Source organism: Enhydra lutris, unplaced genomic scaffold (genome assembly GCF_002288905.1).
Source record: "Enhydra lutris kenyoni isolate GAN:26980312 unplaced genomic scaffold, ASM228890v2 scaffoldscaffold38, whole genome shotgun sequence".
In the NCBI taxonomy this organism is placed as follows: domain Eukaryota; kingdom Metazoa; phylum Chordata; class Mammalia; order Carnivora; family Mustelidae; genus Enhydra; species Enhydra lutris.
This window is the reverse complement of record NW_019154122.1, coordinates 16059166-16071942: the sequence shown is the minus strand read 5'-3', so window position 1 is coordinate 16071942 and position 12777 is coordinate 16059166. Positions and strand designations below refer to the sequence as shown.

Sequence of the window (12777 nt, the reverse complement as noted above, 5' to 3'; positions counted from 1 at the left end):
TTTGCTGGCCTGAGGCTATACCCAGGGCCAGGGGTCTGGCCCCCTTCGCTGGCCCAGATGTCATCCGAGGGGGGGGCGGGCTTGCTCCTTCATCCCCCCACGCTCCCAATGCACAGGGGGTTAGGACCGTTCCCTCATTTCCAGCACACAGGAGCCAAGGGGGGCTGAGGCTCCCCATCTCCATGTCGGGGGTTCGGGACATACACACACACCCAACGGGCCCTTTCTGGGTTATCTCACCTAAAAAAATACTTTTGTTTAAAAAAAATCTGAAAACTAAGAAAAAAAACCCAAAACACAATGCCAATGACTTTGGGCTGATGCACCACAACCTGTAAACTTGCAGAAATATAAAATGGGGCAGGAGCCAGCTTCCTCGCCAGAGACCACGGTGGGCACAGGACAGCGACAGGCGCAGCGGGGCGGAGGGTAGGGGGACCAGAGTCCAAGGCCAGGACAAGACCTCAGCCCCCAACCCCGACAGAGCCCCGCCCTTCCCAGTTCTGGAGGCAGTCCTACCCTGAGCCCACCCTCTACATGACCGTCTCGTGCCCTGGGACCCGACACGGGAGCAAGAGCTACAGTGTCACTGCAGCACGACGTGGCCAACCAGTGTGGGCCGGGGAGGCCCCAGAGGACCCCAGAAAGGGACCCCTGAAGAGCAGGAGGGGGGCACCTGCACCAGCTGCGGGTGTCAGCAGGACCTCGGTCGCAACCTGCAGAAAGCGAAGGAGCCCCCGAAGGTGGCTTGCAAGGAGGGTCCCTTCCCGGGGAACACACTTCCAGGGCAGGCGTGTGCGAGAGCGGGGCCTTCTGGACACGCTCGGTCCAGCCCGAGCTCCCCTCGTCACCTGCGAGCCCAGCAGGTAATGCTTTCCGAAACCATGGCCCAAAGCCTACTCAGCACTGGTTTAAATAATAGGGTGGCTGGAAACTAAAACGCGGGCTGCCGCTGGAGGAGTCCGCCTGTGCACGAAGTCCCTCCTGGTGCCAGCAGCTAAAACCAAACCCAGCCCAGAGAGGCCGAAGACCGAGAACGCCCCGCTGCCCCCACCACCACTCGCGGCAGGAGGTAACTGGTAAACTAACAAGAAAACAGTCTGAGATCCATTTTCCTCTCCCAAACCAGCCGACCGGAAACCCACTCCCCAACGCCCCCAAGCCTCCCTCTTGGGCCTCCGAGTGCCGGTCGTGGAGAGCTGAGCCCTTCCCAGACCTGGCCATCGCAGACACCCAGTAGAGGAGGGGAAGGCCTGGCATGGAAGCAAAGATGGGGGGCAGAGGGAGGCTGACAGCGGGGGGACCACTGGCCCTTGGGGCAAGGCAGTGGAGATGGGGGCCTCCTGGCTGGACACTCAAGACCCAGTCACTGTGGCCGGGGGAGGCCAGCACTGTCCCCAGTGAGGCCAGCCACCGGGCTACCCAGAGGTCTGGGAGGGGAGTGTCTCAGGGCTCTGGGTTGGGAGAGGGCTCATGCGGTCACCTTGCCTGTGGCCTGAGCGAGAAGCCTGTGCAGGGAGGCACTGCAGGAACCCCAGGGGACTGGGGCAGGCCTGCCCCAGAAGGCAGGGCCAGCACTGCCGCACACACGTCCTGGAAACCTGTGGGCCATCCTCAGGACTCTGCCCACGGGGCCGGGGCCAGGCCGACTCAGCGTTAGAGGTTCTGAGACTGAAGCAAGGGGACACCAAGATGAAAAGGCTTTGGGGTCCAGCCATCAAGGGGTTTGGAGAGAGCCATTTACAGAGGACACCCGGGACCCCAGAGGGTTGGCTGATTGCCCAAGAGGCCCCCAGACAAGCCCCCGAATCTTGGCCCCTCCCGGATTTCTGTAGCCAGGACACTTCCCCAGGAACCCCCACTCCCAGAAAACCCTTCCAGTCTGAGGCAGGCAGAGGAGACATCGGACACAGGCCCAGGGCCTGGCCCACAGCTCCCCCCCAGCAGGGGCCCTCGTGGGAGACCACCAGCTGAGTGCAAGAAGGGGGCCTGTAGAGGTTCCCCAGAGTAGACAAGGCAGGAGGGCTGGACGACCATCAGGCAGTCCCCAGCCTCCAAGCCCAGATGTCCCCAGGCCCTCTGACAACACCGCTGTGACCAGATCAGGGCCTCTCCAGGAAGAGGAGGACAGGGCTAAGTCCGGGCCCCAAGGGGTGGCCCAGTTTCCTTGCATCTGTGGCCGTGAGACTGAACAGGGAGTGTGTAACTAGAGGGGGGTATGACGGGCCTCCCAGGGCACAGAGCAGGACCAGGTTTCCGGGGCCCCTTCCAACAGAGGACAAGCCCCTTCCCGCAGAGTCTGAGACTAAGGCTCTCGCAGCCGCTGTGGGACATGCGCAGGATCCTCCCCTCCCTCCCAGGAGCACAGGCCGCGTGTGACCTGCCATGCAGCACGGCAGGCGACACAGGCCCTGTGCCGCTGCTAACAAGTCCAGGGCCTGCAAGACGTGCTGGGTCAGGGACAGACACCTGCTGATGGGCGCTCCTCCCCCACCTAGATAGCACATACCTGGGGGCCTCCAGCCCCGGCAAGAAGTGGGGAGAAAACACCCCTAGCCCCGGACACCAGCCGAGATCTCTACCTGGGGGCTGGGCAGCCACTCCCCAGTCCTGACCCATCCAACACTGGAGAGCCCCGAGGGGTGGGGGGGATGGGGCAGAACACGGGCAGTCAGGCCACACAGATGGGATGGGGAGGGTGGGGGCACCCGGAGGGCTCCCCAGGCGGGCTGGGTCCGCGGGGCGGCAGCCGGGTTTCCAGGCTCTTCCCTTGCGGTCTGGAGCCCGCCGGCAGAGAGACATGAGGGCTGCAAGTGGCCCCTCCAGTACGTCCGTCACTCAACGCTTACATCAAGACAGACTCGTTCAAGTCTTCAACAGGAAAGTGCAAAAGATGTACAAGTAAATGAAATCTCCTCTAAGAAGTTTTCCAGCAAAGGTGGCCAAGGGGCACGTCCCGCTGTGGGGTGGATGTGATGCTGGGTGGGACGCGGACACGGTGGTGAGGCGGCACTTCCGGGCTCCAGCCCAGCCGGGCTGGGCCTCGTCCCCCATGTGATGGCATGACTCAGTTTCCCTTTCCGTCCCAAGGTGGCATGGCTCCTAAAAAGGCAGCAGCTGTTCTCTCCTGGGGGGGTCGGGCAGGTGACCCGGCAGGCGTGGCTGTAAGAGGCCCATGACGGTCACCCCACTGAGCGGCCGGGTCCTCGTCGGGAGACCCCACCACCTGTCCCCGCCGACTCCCGTCACAGGGCGCTCCCAACCCAACACCTCCCTGCCACACTCCGAGGGCCAGAGAGGCCGAGGAAGAGAGCATTCTGAGGGGACCATCAGCCGCGAAAGCCCCTGCGCCCACACCCCCAAGCAGCCGTTCCTACAAGGACACTCAGGGCTCAGGGGGCCGGGGGAAGAGGCCCAAGTGAACTGGCGGTTTCTCAGGTGTGAGCTCCTCTCTCCTTACCCCCTCCGACCCCGAGCCACCCCGCTTGCCTGGGCAGGGAGCTTATGTCCTGGGGTGCCCGCCACCCCGCCGGGAAGCGGAGGCCGACCCGTGCAGACCGGGTTTGGGGCCGGCTCACTGCGGTGGACACAAGTGCACACGGACACGCGGGAGCACGCCCAATGGCCTCGGGGCTGACCCTGGCCCGGCCTGACTCACCGACCCCAGGAGGGGGACAAGCAACCGCAGGCGTGCAGGCGCGGGCTTACCTCAGCTGGAAATGAGCACTGCGACAGGGGGACAGCGCGGGGACAGCTAGATATCTGTGAGAGAGACAGAGAAGCTCGGCTTGCCTGGGGTGGCGGTGGGCAGGCCGGGCCCTGAGGGGCGCCCCTGCACGTGCTGCCAGGAGCGGCGGGCACCTACCGGTCACATAGGGCCCCGGGGGCATCTGGTTGTAGTTGACGATCCGTCCCGGTCCGGGGCCCCGGACGTTGGGCCCAAAGTTGTTGTACATCTGGGAGTTGCCGAAAGCGCCCTGGAGGCAAGGACCCAGGTTTAAAGGTCGTAGTCCCACACCCCCTCCCCTCCAAGCCCCAGCCCGGGGGCACCCAGGGCTGGCGGGACAAGGGACCGGGCCGGGCGTGCGGGCCGAGCCTGACCTGCTGGATGGTGGGGTCGCCGGCCCGGTTGGTCAGGCGGCTCAGGATGCTCCGCTCGGACATCTGGAGGCGGGCGGCCACGGGGGGGATACGCGACAGCATGGAGGGCAGGCGTGTCACGTCGGCCTTCATGTCGCTCAGCAGCTCCTCCAGCTGGTTCAGGACTGCAGGAGGGAGAGGGGGACGCGGGGGCGCTGCTGACCACCGGCAGGGTGATCACACTCCGCGGGCCCCGGGCACTGAGGGCGCGTCTCACCCGGCCCGCCGGGCCCAGGAAGCGGAGATGGGCCACCAGACGGGCCACCAGGGCGAGCAGCAGGTTTCCCCAGGGGCCCAAGGGCTGCGGATGGGAGAGCCAGAAACCGGGCTTCTGCTGGGCCCTCTGCCAGCCCCCCAGCTCCCAGGGAGGCCCGCGGCCTTGGCCCAGCGCTGCCTCAGGAGACATGTCCCAGACACAGCAGGGTCCAGCAAGTCCAGGGCTCTCGTGGAGCTTGGCCTTGGCTCCCCCTGCCCCTCCAACCAGCCTGGGAGCTTCCCAGAGATCCGCAGCAAGGGGCCAAGGGTCTGAAACCCTGGAGGTCTGTGGCAATTACTCCGCCCCTGCGTGTCAACCTCCCCATCTCTCAAATGGGCTCATGAACCTCACCGCTCAAGGGTATTACGAGCGTTACAGAGATGCTGTGTTTAAAGCCTATCGTCAGGGCTTGATAAACAAGAGTGGGTGAGTGGAGCAGACGTCTGTTACCTACCCCCAGCCCAGGGCCTACAGGAGGCCGACTTTGAGAACAAGTCCAGAGGAGGTGGGGCCGAATGTCCCCGGGGCTGGATGATGGACTGTCCCACCCTGGAGGTGGCCACGCCCTCCAGCCTGACTCCCAGCCCATCGAGGGCTGCGGCGGGGGCCCAGGACCCACGGGGCAGGAGGAAGGCAGGCAGGCCGGCCTTTGGGAAGCAGGCTGGCTCACCCTTGTGCAGGACGGCGTTGGCCGGCTTGTTCCCGGCAAGGGACTCCTTGGACAGGTGCTGGTGGCTCTCGGCAAGGCACTCCACCTCAGCCAGGCGGGCATTGAGGGCCATGGCGGGGTGGTTGGGGTCCTGGGTCATGTTAAGGTATGCAGCCCTCCGGAGCTGCTCCTCGATGACCAAAGCCTGCTCCAGCAGCTGGGGGATGGAGCAGGAGGGACTGAGCGCCGCCCTGCCCCTCCTCCACCAGCACCCACCCACCCCCAGGCCCAGGATCTGGCAGATAGGGAGGAGGGAGGACGCTTCCACCCATCTGCTCTGCCTTTTCTGCTCTTAACTCCCCGCTTAGAGCTCTCACCAGTCTGGGTTCTCGGCACCATCACCCAGGGGAGGGACACTCACCCAAGGGGACCCTTGGGTCCCCTTGATCAAGGACCCAACACACTGTTTGTTGATTGACTCTATGACTGACCATGGTGGACAGCCCGGCCCACATCCAGATACGTGAGGAGGGGGCTGCTGGTCGGTCACTGCCTTGCTCCGCACCCCCCACCCCGTGTAATCTGCCTTCTTACAGCAGTTCCTCCCCTGTGGGCTCTGGCCTAGGGGACTGACCTTGAACCTGCGGGCCAGAAACTTGTTCTTCATCTCCAAGTAGTTGCCCTTGTGGATCTCGGACTTGAAGGGCTCATTGAGGATCATGTATCTCGGGTCATTCTGGATGTCTTGCCAGCGGGCATAGCCGTGCCTGGGTGGGGCACCGTCAAGGGCAAACCCGGCCATGGTGGGAGGTGGGAGGGTGAGGGGGGGACCAGCCTGGGTTCAGCAACCCGGCTTCGTGCTTTCAGACCAGATTAACCTCGACAGCAAGGTGAGCGAGGAGATGATGAAGGCATGACAGCGGACACTCACAGGTGCCCTTAGGGGCCCAGGCGGCACTGAGGCCTCAGGGGCCAAACCCTTCGTCCTAACAACCTGGAGGGCAGAAACTTCAAATCCCAACACCCACACCTGTAACCGCACCCACATTTGGAAATGGGGTCTTTGTAGATGTAGTCAAGTTAAGAAGGGGCCATCCTGGATGAGAGCAGGCACGAACCCAGTGACTCCTGTCCTTCTAAGGAGAAGAAATTTGGACCCAGACACACAGACGCCCGGGAAGAAGGCCATGTGACCATGGAGGCAGAGACTGCATGGCAGCTGACCAGAGACCCAGGGACGGACGGCCACCAGCAGAAGCTGGCAGGAGGCAAGGAAGGGCCCTCCCCGAGGGCCGGCAAGGGAACAAGGACACACAATAAAATTATCCTGCCCAGGGCCCCACAGTTAGTGAGGGGCGGGAGCAGGATTTGAACCCAGGCAGGCTGTTTCCAAACCCCTTCACCTCCTCAACGACAATCAGTACGCTATGGTCCCCAGGCCACACTGGCCCCAGCCTGTTTTCTTAAACTTTTACTGGGCCGCGGTCACACTCGCTCGCTCACTCGTTGTGCGTGGCTGCTTCTGCTACAGCAAGTGGAGTCATTACTCTGCAAAGCCTGAAAGAGTCACTCTCCGGCGCCTTCCGGAAGGGTTTGCTGACCCCTATTCTAGAACACTCTACCCCTCCTAGAATCAGGTCAGCTTTGCTGAGGGGCTTTCCATGCACAGCTGTGTGGCCCTCCCCATGCCCCTGGGAGGTCTGTGCTCAAAAATCACCTCTGACCACCTACTAGAATATGCAGGCACCGCCCCCAGCACTCCGTTTGCTCCTCGCCGGCTCCCATCCTGTTGAACACCACACTCCGCACACTTACAACACTCTCCGAATGTCCCCAGAAGGATGTGAGCCCCGGGCAGACAGGGACTGGGGGGTGCTACTCAGGGTTGTGTCCTCCATGCCTGGCAGGTGGGAGGCCAGCAATCAAGATTGAATGGATGAGTACAAGCCCCCCAGCCAAACGGCAATGCCCCCCACTTCAGACGTCCTTGCTGGGAGGAGGTGAGGTGTGTACCAGACAGGAATTAGACAGGTTTGTGGTGGACTCAGGGGGACAGGCTATGACTTTTTAGCTGTGTGTCCCTGGGCAAGTCTCGTGGCCTCTCTGAGCATCATTTCCTCCCCTGTGTAATGGGAATCACTTTGGTGCCCCTCGGAAGGCTGCTGTGTGGACAGAGCGAGCATTGGGCAGGAGGGGACGAGCCGCCACCAAGGTCACCACCACCATCTCCATCACCACCAAGATCGTCCTCAGCACCTGACTCCTGACTCCTCACCCCACACACCCCATGTCCCTCCCTGAGGTCCACAGAGGAACAGGCCGGAGTCCTGCCTGGCCAGCCTTGGCCAAGGATACGTCACGATGCCCGCCAGCAGCCAGTAGTCATGGCGCCGGTGCCAGATGTCGTAGATTTTCCCCGAGGACACAGCGGCACGTTCCTCATTCTGCCACAGTGTGTGCAACTCTGGGAAGCCAGCCAAGGGGAGCAGAATGAGGTGCCCCTAGTCCCTCAGAGAGGCAGGTAGGGAAGTCTCTTCCTCACCACCCACCATCTCCCCACCCCTGGAAGTGCAGCAATCCCAGGAAAGGTTATATAATGCACGTTTATCAGCCACTCACAATTTAGTATAAAATAGCCATCTGCCCAGACTCCCAGGACCCGCATAGTTAGGAAGCCCGTGACAGCCACCACCCCAGCTCTCTGCCCACCACCTCAGCCCAATACCTGTGAAGCCCCCGTCTGCAATATTGAACATGAATTTGAACTTCCCATTCTTGTCTTCCTTCTTCCCCTCCTCATCTTCCTCTTTGTCACCATTTTGCTGTGTTTCAATGGGCTCCTTCTCCTCCACTTTTGTGTCATCTACGGGAGGTCAGACCCATATTCATTCACCCATCCGAAAGGTGCTGCCCAGGGGGGTCTCTGCCAAGGACTGGGGACTGAGGACCCAAAGGCAAGTAGGAGCCATGTCTCCTCGTCCCCAAGGGGCTCACTGTCGAGAGGGATTTTAAACAGACAAACCAGCAGCCCCTCTCTCTGCCCTGAGCTGGGAGGATGGGCTCCAGGCTCAGGTGCTGCTACCCCACTCAATCAGGACACCCTGGAAACACGGGGCAGAGTGCTGTGAAAAGTGTACATGAAGTTCGTGGCCAGCAGTGATGTCCTGGGGGATCTGATCTGAGGATGAGTATTCCAGAACATTCCAGGATCTACAGGTACACAAAGTCTCTGACTGAGCCCCAAATGCTCAGGCCCAGCTCTGTGACCAGCTCTCCTTTCTCCCAGTGGTGGCTGGGGCCACAGGAGGGATTAGGAGAGGGGTGGCATCTCCCCCTGGCCGAGGGCTGGGGAGCCCAGGCTCCAGCCCACCAGTTCCAGTTGGTTCAGGGGTGGGAGGGGCTTAACAGATGGATAGTGGTGCCCACGGAAGCTGCAGGAGGCCCATCGGGGTCCAGATGATGCCCTCAAGAGCCCAAGGGACATAGGGCAGAGCACACACAAGAGCCCCAAACATTTAAAAGAAAAAAGAGCCCCAAACCTGGCTTGAAATCATTGCCATCCCCTCTGCTGTGAATCAAGCTCAGCTCCAGCTTGTCCAGAATCTTCTCCTTCTCGGGAAGCACTTCTTCTGCAAGACAAAGGGTGTTGGCAAAGGAGGGAGAGGTCCAGGACAGACAATGGGACCCTGGGCCAGTGGCTTTCCGACTTCCCACGGCAGCCACACACAGACTCCCACCTACCACTTCACCGAGGAGTCCGAGAGGGGCCATCAAGGATGGGTCCTCGGGGAAGGCAGGGATGGGGGGCACGGACCCCCCGACACCCTTCGGCTTGCCCCTTCCCTCTCACCACCCCCCAGCAGCACCCCACTCCCAAACTCTTCAAGGCACAGTCTCGAAATCCTCCCTACCCCAGTGATAAACAGAGGACTCCGTGTGCTGACACCACGGCAGGACCTCACTAACACGGACGCTCTATGGACACCCAGAACCGTCAGGTGGACCAGATCCCCTTGGAAGAAGACACAGCGAGCTCACAAGGAAAAAAGGAAATTGTCAGTGCCATAAAGGGAAGGGGTGAGTGGATGCCAGGAAGAGACCTGGGGGGCCTGGGGCTGCATCTCGACACCCAGACCGGGAGGATGAGACCACAAGCCCCGAAGACCAGAGACCAGAGTCCAACACCCTCCAGCCACTGTGCACTTAGCCAAAGAGAGGAAGTTCCATCCAATGCCTCACGGCCGAGCTGCCATGACCGTGACCGTGACCGTGACCGTGACCGTGACCGCAGAATCTCAACCACCCAGCAGGGAGGGTGCAGCCCGACCACCAGGGAGACTGCGTGCCCCAGGGCTTCTGGAAATAGAGCAGGGACATTCCTGCTACTCAGGTGACACGGGGTTCCCATGGATAAAACAACCCCCGATAAGCAGCCAAGCAAAATTCAGAAACCATTTACCCACGCACCAGAGAGAGAGAGAAACAAGAAAGATGAGAATCCACAGTAAGACAAGTCACACAAATAAGACACACAAAGAAAGGGAAAACTAGAAAAAGCCAGCTAAGCCTTCTAGAAATAAAACACACAATCATTAACATTTTAAACATTTTTCGCTGCCAAAATCAGAGATGTCCCCCAAGACTTCCAGGCCTCAGAGCACAAGCGGGGCATGGGATGGGGCACAGGTGACCTTCCAAGAGGGAGATTATCTGGGTGGGCCTGACCTCATCACACCAGCCTTCAAAGAGCAAGGTTTTCTCCAACCAGTCACAGAAAAGAACATCAGAGAGATTCGGAGTATGAGAGGGGTTTGGCCCACAATGGCTGCCTTGAGGCGTGAAGACCAAGTGGGAAAGGAATATGGGCCGCTTCCAGGGGCTAAGGACAACCCCCATTTGACAGCCAGCAAGGAAATGGGGCCTCGAGCCCCCACCCGAGGGAGCTGACGTCGGCCAACAGGAATGGGCTTAGAAGCAGATTTTTCCCCTTGAGCTGCCAGAGAGCTCAGCCCAGCCAGCGCCTTGAGGTCAGTCTTTCGAGACCCTCAGCAGGGAACCCAGCCGCACCAAGCCAGGCTTCCGACCCACTGAACTCTAAGCTCATAAACGGGCGTTGCTTTAAGAACGGAGATCGTAATGGTTTGTTTTGCAGCCAGAGAAAATAACACAAATGGGAAGTACGAAGAAACAAAACAGTATAAAGAAAAAAGCAGAAGCTAGATCTAAAGATGACTCAAAAAGGCTTATAGAGGGGCACCTGGGGGGCTCAATCGGTTAAGAGTCTGACTTCAGCTCTGGTCATGATCTCTGGTCCTGGGATCGAGCCCTGGGTCGGGTTCTGTGCTCAAAGGGGACTCTGCTTATCTCTCTCTCTCTCTCTGCTTCTCCCCCCTGCTCGTGCACTCATGCACATGCTCTCGCTCTCAAATAAATAAATAAAAGCTTTAAAAAAAAAAAAAAAAGGCTATGCAAGAGAGACAGACAAGAAAAAAGTAAAAGACGTGAAAGATACACCGGCCCCCACCTTTGGCTAACCCTGTACCTGCTTTCTTTTCTTCATCACATTCGGAGTCTGTTGCTGAACAAAGACATATTTCTGTTTATTGCTGATCGCCTGCCTGCCTCACTAAAAACAAACTCCATGTGAAGGCTGTGGCCATTTGGGCTCACTGCTGGTGTCCCCGGGGTAGAACCCGACACACAGCAGCCTTCAATGCAGGTTTACTGGATGATTGAAGGAATGGACGAGTAGTAGGAAGGCCCGGAGAACACAAACAAGATGGGGACAAAGACAATACTCAAAGAGGAAATGACTGAGAATTTTCTCCCAACTAATGAAAGACATAATTCTTAGCTTTACGAATCGCAGTCACAAGCAAGATAGGATAAGTAAGAGCAAGGATAAGATAAGTAAAAATTTCACTATAGTGAACCCACACATGACCAAACACAAACAGAAGGTCTTAAAAGCGGTCTTAGCGTGTCAGGCAAGATAGAAAAGGCAGATTTCCCACAAAGGAGCAACAATTACCTCGAGAGCAGCCTTCTCGGCTCGGTGGAAGCCAGAATATACAAGTAATAAGCATCTGCAAAATGCCGAGGGAAGGGGCACCTAGGTGGCTCAGTCGGTTAAGCATCCGACTCTTCTGATCTTGGTGCAGTCCTTGATCTCCGGGTCATGAGTTCAAGCCTCGTGTTGGGCTCCACAGTGGGTGTGGAGCCTACTTTAAAAAAAAAAAAATGCCGAGGGAAAACCCTTCTCCTATGTTGTGCTTTGCTAACTATTATTCAACAGTAAAGGGGAAAAAAAACACACAATGAGAGAATTCCCCACACACAGAAATTTGCTGACAGCACCACTAAAGGGTGTACTTTAGGAAGCAATGATGAACAAGGAAACAAACAAGAAACTGCTAAGAATGGTAAGATCTAAATAAGGATTAAAGATTTAGAAATAGGCACCACAACAAATTTAAGAAATGAAAACAAGTTGAAACTAAGACACTGAGCAGCAGCACATGGAAAGGGGGTGGAGCTACACACAGCCCTTCTCTTATTCAAGAGGGATACATGTTAAGAGCTTAAGAGTATAAAATAGGATTGACTATAAACTTTCTGAGGGAGTTGGGGGGGGAAAGGAAATATAAAGAAAGCCTGATCAATCCAAGAGACAGCAAGAAAGGAGGAAAAAGAAGGCAAGGGTAACATAAAGCACAAAGGAAGAGAGTAGAAATACATCCAAATATCTAGTATTACAATAAATGTAAAGAGATCAAACTTGCCAGCTAAAAGGTAAAGATTTTGTGCCTGGACTTAAAATAACAAATCCTGCTATACACTGTTTATAAGACATATACCCAAAACATAATTACACAGATTACAAGTAAAGGAATGAGTGTCAACCATACTTCAAGAAAAAGTGTTTTAAAGTAAAGGAATGGAATAAATGCTTACAGAACATATATCTGATATAGAACGTGTGTCTATAAGGAACTCCTATAACTCAGTAATAGAAAGACAAATAACCCAATTTAAAAATGGGCAAAGGACCTGAAAAGACATTTCTCCAACAGAGATAGACAAATGGGACATAAAAAGAAACTCAACATCTTTATGCATAAGGGAAACACAAATCAAAACCTTCTGAGATTCCCCTTCTCGCCCAGTAGGATGACTATAATCAAAAGACAAATGCCAGAGGCACCTGTGTGGTTCAGTCAGTTGAGTGTCTGACTCTTGGTTTTGACTCAGGTCATGATCCCAGGGTTGTGAGATTGAGCCCTGCGTGGGGCTCCTCACTCAGCAGGGGGTCTGCTTGGGATTCTCTCTCCCTCTCCCTCTGCCGCTCCCCCTACTTGTGCTCATTCTCTCTCTCTCAATTAAATAAATCTTTTTTAAAAAGAAAGAAGCACTGTCAAAGGAACGGACGAATCAGAACCCTCGTACATTGCTGATGGGAATGTGAAATGGTACAGCCACTGGAGAAAACAATCTGGCAGTTCCTCGAAATATTAAACATAGAGTTCCCATACAATCCAGAGACTTCACTCCTACGTGATACAAAAGAACTGAAACCGACATCTACACAAAAAAATGGTACATAAATGTTCATAGCAGACAAAAATTAAAAACAACCCAAATCTCCACCAACTGATGGCTGGATAAATACAATGCAGGATATTTATACAAAGGATGAGGGGATGAAGCTGAACCTGGAAAACATGATGCTAAG

At 57.1% G+C, this 12777-nt stretch overlaps 1 protein-coding gene across 1 annotated transcript in view; it reads right to left on the bottom strand.

Moving 5' to 3' along the window:
* Positions 1-2594: 2594 nt before the first annotated feature.
* Positions 2595-12777, bottom strand: part of LOC111154741 (chromodomain helicase DNA binding protein 5) — a 56075-nt gene continuing 45892 nt past the window's right edge. Inside the window, exons 34-42 of the mRNA XM_022514624.1 lie at positions 8585-8674; positions 7771-7908; positions 7401-7509; positions 5680-5812; positions 5067-5262; positions 4102-4265; positions 3866-3977; positions 3709-3762; positions 2595-3162 (exon numbers count right to left, since the gene is read on the bottom strand). Coding sequence (XP_022370332.1) covers positions 3755-3762; positions 3866-3977; positions 4102-4265; positions 5067-5262; positions 5680-5812; positions 7401-7509; positions 7771-7908; positions 8585-8674 — 950 coding nt within the window. The 3' untranslated portion in view covers positions 2595-3162; positions 3709-3754. The remainder of the gene's footprint in view (positions 3163-3708; positions 3763-3865; positions 3978-4101; positions 4266-5066; positions 5263-5679; positions 5813-7400; positions 7510-7770; positions 7909-8584; positions 8675-12777) is intronic.